This window comes from Falco naumanni, chromosome 1, assembly GCF_017639655.2.
Source record: "Falco naumanni isolate bFalNau1 chromosome 1, bFalNau1.pat, whole genome shotgun sequence".
NCBI lineage: Eukaryota > Metazoa > Chordata > Aves > Falconiformes > Falconidae > Falco > Falco naumanni.
Window position 1 is genome coordinate 81,806,857 of NC_054054.1, and position 13,042 is coordinate 81,819,898.

Here is a 13,042-nt window from a genome sequence, read left to right on the forward strand (position 1 = left end):
AGCGCGCCCCCCGCGGTCCCCCCCGCCGCCGGACGCCCCGGCCCGGGCCCGCTCTCCGGCCCTGCCCGCAGCCCCCGCGCTCCCGGCAGGCGGAGACGCGCCCTGGGACCGGCGGGGCCGCGGGCCCGCGCTCGCCCCCCGCTCAGGCCCCCGCTCCCTTCAGCGGCGGGCAGCGGCGCCTCCTCCGCTTCCCAGAGCCACTGGGACGGCGCCGCCCCGCCGAAAGGCAGCACCGGCCCCCACAGCCCCAGCGGCGCCCAGCGCAGCGCCCGGCCGAGGGTACCTGCGTGCAGCCGCCCGCCCACCTCGGCACCGCAGCCCACGGGGTCGGCCCGGGCGCCCCCCGCCACCGCGCCTGCGCCAGCGCCCCGCCCCTCCGGCGCCCTCCGGCGGGCGGGAACCCGGAAGTGGGCAGCGGCGGCGGCTCCCGGCGGGCAGTGGGGGCTCCGCCGGGCGGGCGCAGGCGGCACCCCGCGGCGGGGCAGCGGCGGCTGGCATGGTGCTGGCGGTAGCGCGCCGCGCCCGCGTTGCACGGAGGGAGCCCGAGCGGAGCCGCGATGGAGATGCTGCTGCCGCCCGTGTGAGTGCGGCGGCGGGGCGGGCGGGGAGGCGGCCGAGCTCCCGGAGCCCGGCCGGGACGGCGGCGCGGAGCGGAGCGCGGTGCAGCGCCGCGGGCTGGGGGCGCGGGGCCGGGCCCCGCCGCGTAACAGCGAGCTGAGCCGGCTCCCCTCGGCACCGGGGGCGGAGCGGCGCTGGCGGGGGCGCAGACCCGGCCGCGGCGGCTGGGGCAGCACTGGCGGGAGAGTCGCGCCGGCGGCGGAGCCGGTGATCGCTGCCGGGCGGCCCGGGGCTAGCGCGGCCGTCTGCAGCGCCGTGCCTCGGCGGGCGCTGGGTGCCGGCCGGGCCGGGGGACGCGGGCGCCGGGTCCCCGCGGGTGGGCGCAGGGCTGCCGGCACCCCCTCGCCGCCTCCCGCAGCCCGCCCGCTGGCGGGGACAGGCGCTTTTTTCCCTGGCCTTTTTTTTCTTCCATCCTCCCCCTCACTCCTTCTGCTTCCTCCATATGCGGTCCCCAGTTGCTCCCCGCTTGACTCAGCAGTCCCGCTCGGCGCACGCCGGCGGTGCCGGGGACCGGGTGAGCCGTCGCTCCCGGCAGCGCTCGGCAGGACGCGCAGCCCCGCACCCCCGGCACCGCCGGCCGGTCCGGTCCCCGCTGCGGCCCGTGCGCTCCGGGTGAGGCCCTTGAGAACAACCCAAAGGGAGCCAGTTCAGACGGCTTTGACCCAACTGGTGGAATGGTAAGGGAGACTCCAGGCAGACAAGCCGCTCTCAGAACGGGAGGGGTATGGCTGGTGGTTTTGTAGGCTTCATTAGCTTAAAACAAAGTCATCCTTTGTGACAAACTAATGAAACTTCAGCAAAGGAATTCACGCTTCGTAGGAACTCCTCCATCTGTCCAGGTTGCTTGGCAGCTCTCTACAGGCAACTCTGACCACCCTTTTTCCTTGCTTGTCTGTATGTGATGTGTGCATAGTCCGTATACGTGTGCAGATACGTATGCTTCAGTACCTGATGCACTGCTTTGGGATTTATAAAGGTGCCATGCAAGAAGTGTTCGTATTTTGGACTTGATAAGGCAGTGGTATAATTAAAAGCTGGGTCTCTTCTTCAGTTATCCTTTGGTGTTCTGAGTGTTTCCTGAAGTCACTGATTTCTGTATGTGACTTTTTGAATGCTGGTCACTACATGTCACATGATTTAGAAGAGTAATGCTCAGTCCAAAGGAGTTTTCTAGATAGGGTGTCTTTTTTTTTTTTTAACCTCTACACAGCAGCATGTGTATGTGCTCTGTAACATGTAATGATTTATTTTTTTCTGAGTGATGCAAAATTGTTTGTTACGTGATTCCTTTCAGCAATGAGTTGTATCATTCAAAATTGAGCATGAAACTTTAATTCATAGAAGTTTCGTGGTACAGTGTAGTAAGTTGGTAGTAATTTGAGTTTTGTAGGTGGATTTTACTTTGCTAGCTGGTGTTTTTCAGGGACTTTTTTCTGTTCCTTTGTTGTTTGATGCAGTTTCATGCTGTTTTCTCCAAAATTTAGTATCTAGTTTTGGAATCATGGGAAATAGAGCCAACTACTTTGCTTTGCATGTTGTAGTGCACAGAATTGGGGCTCGAGTTTAAAATCTTAAATTATAGTTGAATTTTTCTTTTAAGCTTCTTTAGACTTGCCCAAGTAAAAAGCTTTAGGTATGGTGGAAGTGAGGCTGGAACTACGGGATTCAATGCATACCTTAAATTTGACTATAAACTCAATCTTACTTGCTTTAGGTTTCATTTAGAATCACATCTCTGATGTACCAGGATCAGTTGCACGACCAGGTGACTTCCCTGCCTGCTTACTTCCAGCTTGAAGGTTCTGGAATAGGTTTACGATACCATAGGTGAAAACATCACTGACACTAAGCATTTTCTAAGTACTACGACAATGCAGTTTGCCTTGTAAGAATAATGTTGTGATTGTAAACAATGAAACAAGCCATTGGCTTTGCTTGGCATGAAAACCCACTTGCTGTTGGGACAGTCCTAGAGGTTGAGGGGTGTACATAATCATTTTTCTACAGAAGTTATTGTCTGTAGTGCTTGGGTATTCCTTATGAAGGGAGGTAATTGCAGATAGAGCTAATGATTTTTCACAGTGCTTAGGTTTTTTTCTCTCTTGGTATTTTGGGTGCGTTTTTGAGAGAAGACTAAAGAGGTTGGTTGCTTTGCTTTTCAAAACACGTAGTGCATCTCTAAAACTACCCACTTTTTCCTCATATTCACTTACGTCTTGTGCTGCTGCTAGGGAAGGCCTGGGCAATTGAAGTAGTTGCCCTGTGGTCTTCCTGTCAGACATGAACTGGGAGCTGCATGAACCAGTAAGGAGGGCCTGGGAGAGGGGCAGAGTGTGGCTCTTGTCTCACAGGTGGTGACAGCATTGAGAGATGGGGGTGATGGATGCTGCATTCTGCCATTGGTCTGTATGGACATCAGGCTAAAAGTTCCCAAACCTCTGCTTTTCCCCTCACTTTAGGGCTTATTGTAAATATTCTAAGGCACCATCTTCATGTTTTCCTTAGTGGAGACTATTGTTAGCCCTGAGTGCTCCTGTGAACCTCGCTGGGTCACCAACATATTACTTCCTCAGGAATTCTACCTACTCTGCACTGTGGGTAATGGGGAAACTTGAATTGCTTGGAGTAAAGAGTAAGTTGGAGTACAAATCTTTTCCTCTTCACCAAGATGAAGGTGGGGAAAATAAGAGTGACAGAACTGGAGGTTAGACAGAAGTGTTAACTCTCTTCTTTGTTTTCCTTCCTCTTTCCAGATGTACCAAGCTTTGCCACCAGAAGCCCTTGGATCTGAAAGATGATAACACTGAAATTCACTGTCCTGTTACAGTAAACCCATGGCACATGAAGAAAGCCTTTAAAGTTATGAATGAATTAAGAAGGTATTACTACACTGTGTACATCTGGAGTCCATAATACATTTTTACTTTCATTTGCGTTTGTTCAGTTAATAGTAATTGTTTGTTTAAGAACGTGCAATTCCAGAAGTGTAGCTGATGAGAAGGGTTAAATATACAGTGAAGTGATAGCTGAATGATAGTCATATGACGACAGCTGTAATGTAAAGCATGTTTTTGTCCCTCGTAAGTAAATCCAAACTGGGTTTGAGACTTGAAAAATATGTGGAGGTTGTATTTGAAGAGTTAGAGCTACTGATCCTGTCTTCTATGTAGTTGATCCTGGACAGATGTAAAGTGGCTGTTTAGCTGAGTCTAAGGCTCTTCATGTGCCTCCGTTGATTTTTGTGGTAGGCTGGGAACTGGAAAAATGTTAAAATTTTCTAGTCTGGAGACATAGGTCACAGTCTAACAAATGTAGAGCAACTGATAGTACCTTTTCTTAGTTATCTTTTGTTGCCCCCTGGGAGAAACTGATGAACTCCCAAATCAAATATTGGAAGTAACTTTTCTCAGGAAAGTTTTGTAAAACTTCAAGTGGTACTGCCATCAGTTTGAGCAAAACTGAGAGACTGGTGCTGCTGTTCTTAGCACCCATATTGATTTATTTTCTACATATGAGTGAGGTGGGATGGTGTTGAAAACTGTGTGATAGCTGGTAATTAGAGCTCACAACTGAGCTCTGATAATTAGGACTCACATCTATCACTGACAGTAATTCAGCTTTATAACTAACAGCCAGAATTGAGGAATTAAATAAATAAACCACTTCTCTAGCACAGACAATACCAGAGGATGTGAAAATCCTGTACTACTTTGTTATTTCCCTTAGAAGATTAGAACCTGGAGAGACTTCACCTGAAAAAAGACAGCAACTGATACCTTATTAAAGTATGCCTCTGTCTTTGGTCTTTGCTGTTCCATATGGGTAAAACTTTTAGTACTCTGGTAGATACTGTGGTCAGTCAACGTATTTGTCTGGCTGTGACAGTTCATACCATACTGGAAGACTGGAGAAAAATCATATGCTGACTATAAATGACTTTAAATCCAGCTGAAAGACTTCCATAGTCTGAGGATAACGGGATAAGAGCAAAGACTATTTTTCTAGTCTGTTAACAACCCAGTTACCTTTCGCGAGAAGGACTGATACTTGTCGTTTCACCTTACTTAACACCCTTGGCTTTTTCAAGGATCCCAGTAACCAGATTCAGTGTCTTAAGGAGTGTAACAGAGCCTGGCTAGAGCCAGTAGCCATCACTTCCTAAGGATGAGCAAGAGTTTAGATGAAGAAACAGCTTCCCAGAATGAATCTTGCAACAATTCCAGAAGCAGAAACCTTACCTGCGTTTGTTGTGTTGCGAGTAAAAGATACATGGTCTTCCCGCAGAGTGCATTGTTGAAGGCCGTGGATCATTTTCAGAATATACTTTAGTTTCCATGGTTACTTAGATTTGAATTGGTGTAGAAGAAATTTGAGCAATTTTGTCTTACATGTATAAATAAAGTTGGAACAGGAGCAGAGCCATGCAAACCTTAACTTAGGTAGTTCTTATTTAATAAGGTAGTTGAGGCAGCAATGTCGCTGTTCAAGCTGAGTACAGCTTTTAGAATGGTAAGTGCTAATTAAATAAGAGTATAAACATTAATATTTGTATTTATTTATTTGAAATTATAAACTAAAATATTTTAGAAGTGTTTCAGATTTCATTATTCTAAATAAAGACCTAATATTAATCAAGGAAATGATATTTTAGATTTTATTTACTACATTTTTAAAGTGGTTTCTATTTCAGTTTTTTTCATTAGTATAGCACAAGCAGGTATTTGCCCAGGGGTTTACTCTCCAGAAAGTGGATAGCTAGCGAAGAAATCATCTGCTTAGGCATTTGAAATACATTTGTTTTGGAATGCTTAAGCTCGTGAGTTTATATTACATTTTCGGCTGCTGTCAAGTTGCCTGGTTCTACTAGCTCATAAGAGGTTTTTTCTGTGCCTTCAAATTTTGACAAATTTGAGTAATTTTGTCCTTTGTAGTTTTTGTCATTGCATTACTCACCATCATCTCAACACTGAGTCAGAGAGATCATTAGGATAGCTAATTAGTTCTTGACATATGAAGAAATTACCCTCTGATACCCATCTTTACTCTTCATTATGATTTCCTTTTATCACAACGGAATTTGACCTTACTTAAATTTGTTAAAATCCTCATTCATACAAACAAGACTTTACCAAGATCTTCTGAAGGCGTGGGTAATGACCTTTCTTTATAATAACCAATGAGGAATAGCCTGTGAGCTGGTAAACAGTTATTGTTCTTAAATCGATACTTGTTTGCTCCCCCTTTCTCATTTTCTCATTTCCTTTACTGAGATGATGTACCCCCATGGCTCGGTTCATTCAGTCGCTCTGTACAAGCAAATGAGCACAGTGTTGTGTCAGAATGCAAGCTTTTCTGAAATAAATTGGTGTGTCCTCATGAAATGAAGGTGTAGAGTTGCTGTGGAAGCCACAGGATGCTTGCAGCAGAGTACGTGATTAAATTTATAAGCTTGTTTATTTAGTAGTTTTAGTAGTTGATTTAGCTTTTCAGTTGTGTGGTAGTAACACAGAGCATATTCATTCACTTAACGCAGTTCCAGAGTAGAGATATATCTGAACTACCTCTAAGTTACTATGTCTATATATGCACAATGTGGTTAATTAGCTGGAGTTTTGCATTGATGTAATTCTTGCTTCTGGCTTCATTGTTATCTTTGGTATTTCTGTGTGGCTAAGTATAAAATGTTTTGTTCCTGTTGTCAGGATAAGTGCAGGTGTCTGAAGAAGCTGGGTATCTGATGACCTTTTATGTCCAGGTTTCTGTTTCAATTTTTGTATAATAAATTTAATAGTTGTTTTCAAGCTTCTCTGAATTGTGTGTTTCATCTGGGTATGTCATTACCTTGTGTTATACATCTTTGATAATAATGGTGTTGCAGGCTAAACTTACGGGACTTAGTTGCTGTAGTATTAAAAGCTGAAAGGGGGAAAGTATTTTAATGCCAGGATTACAGTATGGCCCCAAAGGTTAGTTGTGGCCACCAAATTTTTTGGGGTGCGACCTCCACACAGCCACCTTACTTGAGGGTGGGCTCAGATAAACTGGATGATTGCAGAGGCTGAGAGATCATGGGATTTTCTTTGGACTGAGGAGAATAGCTGGGCGATTTGGCTGGGAGCTGTAGCTGCAGCTGCTTCCCCTGGTCTCTGCAACAACCGTCTGTGGTAGTTGCAAACTATCAGAAAGCCTGCACTCTAATTGCAATATATATTCAGAAAAAGTAAGATTTTATCTTTTTGGAAGTACTAAGAATAGAGATCGCTGGATTGACGTACAGCTCTAGCCCCATCCCTAAGGAATACGTTCTGTTAGATCGTGGTTTCCCCGCTTCCCTTTGTTGCCCTGGCCAAGTTTTGTGGATTGTATGTGACTTTGCAGGGACCACGCTGGCATGGGAAGGGGGTGAGAGGCAGTGGTGACTACGGCTCCGTAGGTGCTGGGGGATTGGAGCCTTTTGAGGGTGTGGGGTGTTTTTTTTCGGTGTGTGCGTTCCCCCCACCCCCCGTCCCTTTTGATCTGGAAATTTGGATTATGAAGAGTATGTGGTGTGGTGGGTTTATCTGGGACAGGGCTGTCCAATAGCCATAAGCCACACTGGAAGCACCGGTATTGGGAATGACGGTGGTTTGGGTTGGAAGGGACCGTCACTGGTTGTCCAGGCCGGCCCCCTGCCACAGGCAGGGACGGCGGGATTGTTAATGGATGTTACTTTATTGCAACAGAAGGAGGAGGAAATATGTATTACAAGGCAAGGACAAGAATGCAAATGGATGTAATGAAGATAAAATGTCAGGCAAGATATGAAGTTAACCATAATAAATTCTAAACTGGTCAGAGCGGAAAAAAATAATTGCTCTTACGTGCATGGACTGTTTATGAAAATTTCTTGGAAAAGAGTAAATAGAGATGATGGAGTAGTGATTTTGAACAGTGAAGTAGGCATGAGCTTCCAATGTAATGTGACACAGGCACCGCAACTGAAGTTTTGATTCTTTGTTATCTGTAAGGTCTTATTTCTTACCTCGGTTTTCTTTTTTAGTGTTTGTGTGTATCATTTTTTTTCTATGCTAATTATTCAAAGAGGCCCAGACTTCCAGTGAGAAGATTTACATGTTGGGCTTGACACAAATTTTGGTTCTTCAATGCAGAAAACTTCTGTGCAAGAAATCACAATCCAGTTGTTTGATTTTTAGAAAGTTCTGTGTACCAAAGCACCATCTGTAATCCCAATGAATAATAACCATGTGGTTGTTTAACACGTTTAAAAACAATGCTTCATCAACGTTGTCTGCCTGCGTCTTTTGAGGGCACGGGAAAAGAAATTGTGTGTGATATTATATACTTTTCTGTTGTAGTTCACTGATGTGAAATTGCCTTCTCTGATATTTCTAAATAGTCAAAACTTGCTGTGTGATGTGACGATAGTAGCTGAAGACATGGAAATTGCAGCGCATAGAGTTGTGTTAGCCGCCTGCAGCCCCTACTTCCATGCCATGTTTACAGGTACCAAACATTTCAATACTTATTATGTTGTAATCCAATCCAACTTGTAAAGCACAAAATTAAATAACTTTTGCTTTTTAGGATCTCATTTCATTTTTAGGTAAGCCATTAGGAACATTTGGGTTTCTTTTTTTTTTATTATTTTTTTTTTCAGTCTAAGGACATAGTGGCAACTTTTTCTTTGTTAGCATGATGAATGCTTTAAAAAAATCTCCTTCATTTAAACAAATTTAAATGTTAGGTCAGCCAGGAATAGCAGAGTTGTTATACCCTTTAAGGCTCTAATAATGTCAGTTGTCCAAAAGAAGGTTAAAATAACTTTCATGTGCATTTTGGAGTAAATTATGTCCTGTAACAACTACTGCTGCTACTTTCCTCAGACCCTAAGTACTTTAGGCTGTTAGTAGATATGAAAGCTTCCTGTGGCTTTGACAGCCTGTAGCTGGAGTACATGTTTCGGTATTTTTAGGTTAATTCTCTGTGACAGATGTGCTCTGCATCATTGCCACAACTTCTCTGTGCGGGCTTGATTCTGCCTCGGCTCGCTCCATGCTGGCCACGTTACTGCTCTGCTGCTAGAATAGGAATGCCGAGGGCTCGCAAAGCTAAGATAGGTTCAGGGTCATAGGAGCCTCCAGCTGCTGAATTCCTGTGCTGTGGGTTTAATTTCATAATGCTTACAAATCCCATGGAAATCATGTGGAATTTGGTGTCAAAATGAAAATGCTACTAAATGCATGTTAAAATTAACTTCTGAAGTTTTGTTGGTTCCTTCTCAAATCTTGTACCAGTCTGGTGGTTAATGTTGACTGTCTGAAACTAAAAGAATTCTCTGCCACATATTGCTTCTGACCACCAGCTCAGGTGGAAGTGGAAATGTGACTCTTGGCCTGCCACTATACAAGCAAATTAGAGTTTTAATAACTTTAATTGTATGCAACTGGAAGATTGATGACATTTGAAATACTGTTGGGTCTTGGGGAAGCAGCTGATTATTCTTGATTTTTATATGCTAATATTTTGACACAACCAAAGCTAGAAGTGAAGTCACTACAAGCAGCAACAATGCTTTAAAGTTGTGTGTAAAATTAAGTATCTGTTCTTCTAGTAGTTCTTCAAGCTTGCATTTGTGGTTGAGACAAACATTCCAGGTGACTGATACATTCTTTCCTAATTTTTACTGCTGCCCTTAAAGTTAGAATGAAAACAGCTTCTTCTGCAGTTCCTTTCTGTCAGTGTAGTAACAGGGAAACGCAAGCCTCTCACATTAGTTCTGTATGGAAGATTAACTGTAGTTGGCTGTCACATTGGAAATGCTCTTTATTTGGAGTACAGTTTTACATTAAGCTTTTTCTGGTTAAGGCATTTCTGCTTGCCCCTCCTGCCCTTTCTGTGGAGAAGTTTATTACCTGTTAGGAGTGCCAGTGCAGCAGTGGCTGTGGCTGCTCTCCAGATGGAATCACTGAAATCTTGGTTCTTTCCTTGCTTCAGTCCCTTTTAACATTTTTTGCGTGTTTTATGCTTTTGAATGTAGATTGTCTTTGGCCCCCAGTGGTGCAGAGGGTGGGAATGCTCACCTGGGTAAAGGGTGGGAAGTGTTTAACCCATACATCTGTGGCAATGTTTGTGTAGCTGGTGAACCACGCTGGTGGGAGTTTAAATGGAATTCAGCTGTGCCTTCAAGATTTAGCAACAGATTTTAGGCTACTGTCATAGGCTGGTTCCAGCAAGGCCCGGCTGTGGTGTTGGTGCATGTCAGACATTCCCCACAGAAAAAAATTCCTGATGTTCATGGTAACTGTTACCTCCGAAGCCCGCAGTTCACGCTCCGCAGGCAGATCTGTGTTCTCAGCCAGCAATCGCCAACTTCAAATAAGCAACTTTGATCCCTTAACTGGCTACAACCAAATGGGAAAATGTCTTCCTCCATCCAGAATAAAACAGGAACCGAAAAGACAGTAAAAAAAAAAATTGCCCTTTTATGCTTTATGCTTACTTCTTGACTAGGAATTAGAAGCTTATATTTTGACAAGTTTGCAGGTTACTTCCATCTTTCTCCGAGTCCTTGGGTGCTGACTGCTGTGCAGGCCGGGATATGGAATGAACTGGGATCAAATGCTCTGCCTGTTTTTTTTTTATCTGTTTGCAGGTGTAATGGTACAAGTAGCCCTATTAAATATCCAGAACGAAAAAGTTACTGCCTTTTAAAGTTACAAAATTTAGACAGTTAGTAACAATTATCCTGTGGCAGACAGGGGGAAGATTAAACACCTGGGACTGTGTTACTAGGAATAATTTGTCCTTCTGTATGCAGTGGAATTCTTTAGAAATGTATTGTGATCTGAATTAAATACACTTAAATGTTTAGAGGAAAGAAGGGGACGCTTCAGTGGCCATACAGCTTGACTTGGGACAAAGATGACCTGACTTTTAATTTTCTCTTCTGCAATGGCAGTTATCCTTAGGGAATTACCTGCTCTCTTCACTTCCATTCTTAGTTTGTAAAATTCTGTGTGGTGGGTGGTTTTTGTTTTTTTTAAAGCCTCCTTACAGTACTTTGTGAGGAACAATATAAGCTTTCTAGATAGTCTTTTAGTAACTTCAGCTTAGCGTAGTACTCTGCTGTTCTTGCTTGGGAGGTTGGATCATCTCAGTGCTTTCTTTTCTGGTCATGATACGACTTCCCATTGCTAACAGCTCTGTGGAGATACGGCGGTGCAGCTTCCCAGTCATGAACAGGGTTCTTCAGAGCCTGAATTCTGGGCTGGGACTGCCTAGCAAGTGAATCTGTGTTTTCCTGCACATGATCTGTCAAGTCCAGCTCACAAGAGGGCTGAGCTAGGATTGTAGTAAGACTGCATGCCCATTTAGCGTGAAGATAGAAGCAAGTCTTTGTTTTGGTTTTGTTTGCATTTGGTGGTTTATAGATTTTTCTTTTTTTTTTTTTTAGTATTTTGGGCTCTGTTGTTAAACAGAGAAGGTGCCTATCCATGGCTCCAGAAGCCTTGACAAAATCTGAAAACAAAGCTAATGTGCTTGCAGAATACCAAACTTTGCTCTCCCACACACACAATTTTCCCAAAGGACCACCTCCACAGGAGCTCGCATAATAAATAACTTGCAGCACACATGCTCTGAAGATCAATAGGTTTAATCTGTGTCAAACTACAAGTAGAAATTTGGAATACAGGGCCCTGCAGAGAACACACTGCTATCGTCCTTCAGAGGTGTAGGGGAATGTTTCAGAAGAGCAGGTGAAAAGAGAAGTCTCTGAGGGGGGCTGGATTTTGCTGGTTTTGATGTGGTTCTTCATCAGTGTTTTCTAGAATGCTAGCAACCTGTGCTGCCGTTAAGTAGTGTCATGTTCTGTAGAAGTTCTTCTGTGCTTTACACCACTTAAAGACTTGATTTAAAATGCCATTCCTTACCCTCCAGCTCAAAAAAAGGCATGAATATTAGCAACAAATTTCTCAGTGATGATCCCTTTGCCAAAAACATTGGGTAAAATGCATTGTTTGGCACCAACCCTAGAGACCACAGGGTAACAAACAATGAAAATGTGTATGTGCTTTACAAGGAAATAGCAGCAATGGTCAGCATCATCTTGTTCGCTTCCCCATCCTGTCTGCTTCTGTTGTACACATTAAATCCGTTACCTCGTCAGTGCCCTTATCTCTAGATGCCTTGAGGAAAGAAACAAAAATACAGCCAATACAGAAAAATAAGAAATTGATGTATCCAGAGGCTGGAATATACTCTTCCAAAATCAAAGTTTATGTATCTACCAACATAACCGGCATAGTTCATGCTTTGCTTGTCAGTGCAAGTCAAGGCAAAAGGGGTTAAAAGTCTGAGATGAGCAGATGTGTGGTTGGTAGTCATGGAGAAAGTTATAATCATTACTTCAAAATGCATCTTTGGGCAGTTATTTCGGATATTAACACAATGTTGTATTGTGAGATATATTTTAGAAGATGGAAGCTATTCTGCAGGCCTTTCCTACAAAGATCAGTTGTGGCGTATGGCCAATATGTCAGCCTCCACAAAATGAGATCCAAGAAGTTTTCCCTTGCTTACCATTTTATCTTAGCTTGAGTTTTAACTGTTTAGTCACATCTGTATCAGAGGTGAAATTGCCAAGGGAATAATAAGTAGTCAAGCAAAGAATTATGTATGTTAATTTTTCTGCGGGGATATAATTTTTCTTATTTAATTAAAAAGACTCCAGACTGCCTTTGGTGTGCTCCTTCAGTTAAGAAATTAATAAAAGTAGAGTGTTTTAATTGCTTGCTTTACCAGAAAAATGATTTTATATGCATTTGAAGAGTTATTTATGCCTGTTAACAATATTTTCCTGATACTGTACACCGGAGAAAATGGGTCACCTGCTGTAAAAGTATTGACTCAGATGGCACCCACATGGTGCTAACAACAAAGTATTCCTTTCTCTTGGGAGGGAGGGAGGAAGGAACTTGAATTATTATTGAAGTTGTTTACTGTCACAACTGATCATACACAAAAAGCTCTGTGTGTATTAAACATTTGTGCTGTATTTCTGTCTCATTTACTTGACTAATAAACTGTATTTGTAGGTGAGATGAGTGAAAGCCGAGCAAAGAGAGTTCGAATAAAGGAAGTTGATGGGTGGACTCTAAGGATGCTTATTGATTATATTTACACTGCTGAAATTCAAGTTACAGAAGAAAATGTGCAGGTAAGAGTGAGAATATTTTCTGCTGCAAAAGAGATGTAATGTGCAGAGTCATTTGTTTTGTCAGTGTGGTTCAGCTTCGATACGGGAAATCTTGTCTGCAAACTGGAATTTTTCAGACCTTGTGCTTACAAAGCAAGTAGTCATGCTGTTTAAATTTTAGGTCAAATTCAAAGGCTATTGAAGTAAATGAAGAGTCAGTTGACTTAA

General features: G+C 43.7%; 1 protein-coding gene across 5 annotated transcripts in view; it reads left to right on the plus strand.

Moving 5' to 3' along the window:
- The first annotated feature begins 434 nt into the window (after positions 1 to 434).
- Positions 435 to 13,042, plus strand: part of KLHL2 (kelch like family member 2) — a 61,571-nt gene continuing 48,963 nt past the window's right edge. For 3 of the 5 annotated variants that reach the window (XM_040601562.1, XM_040601578.1, XM_040601585.1), the window contains exons 1-4: positions 435 to 580; positions 3,372 to 3,497; positions 8,015 to 8,121; positions 12,714 to 12,835. In XM_040601562.1, the coding sequence (XP_040457496.1) occupies positions 558 to 580; positions 3,372 to 3,497; positions 8,015 to 8,121; positions 12,714 to 12,835 (378 nt within the window). In that variant the 5' untranslated portion in view covers positions 435 to 557. Of the gene's footprint in view, positions 581 to 1,134; positions 1,296 to 3,371; positions 3,498 to 8,014; positions 8,122 to 12,713; positions 12,836 to 13,042 lie in introns of those variants that run through there. The other 2 variants (XM_040601570.1, XM_040601594.1) reach the window with 2 other exon arrangements.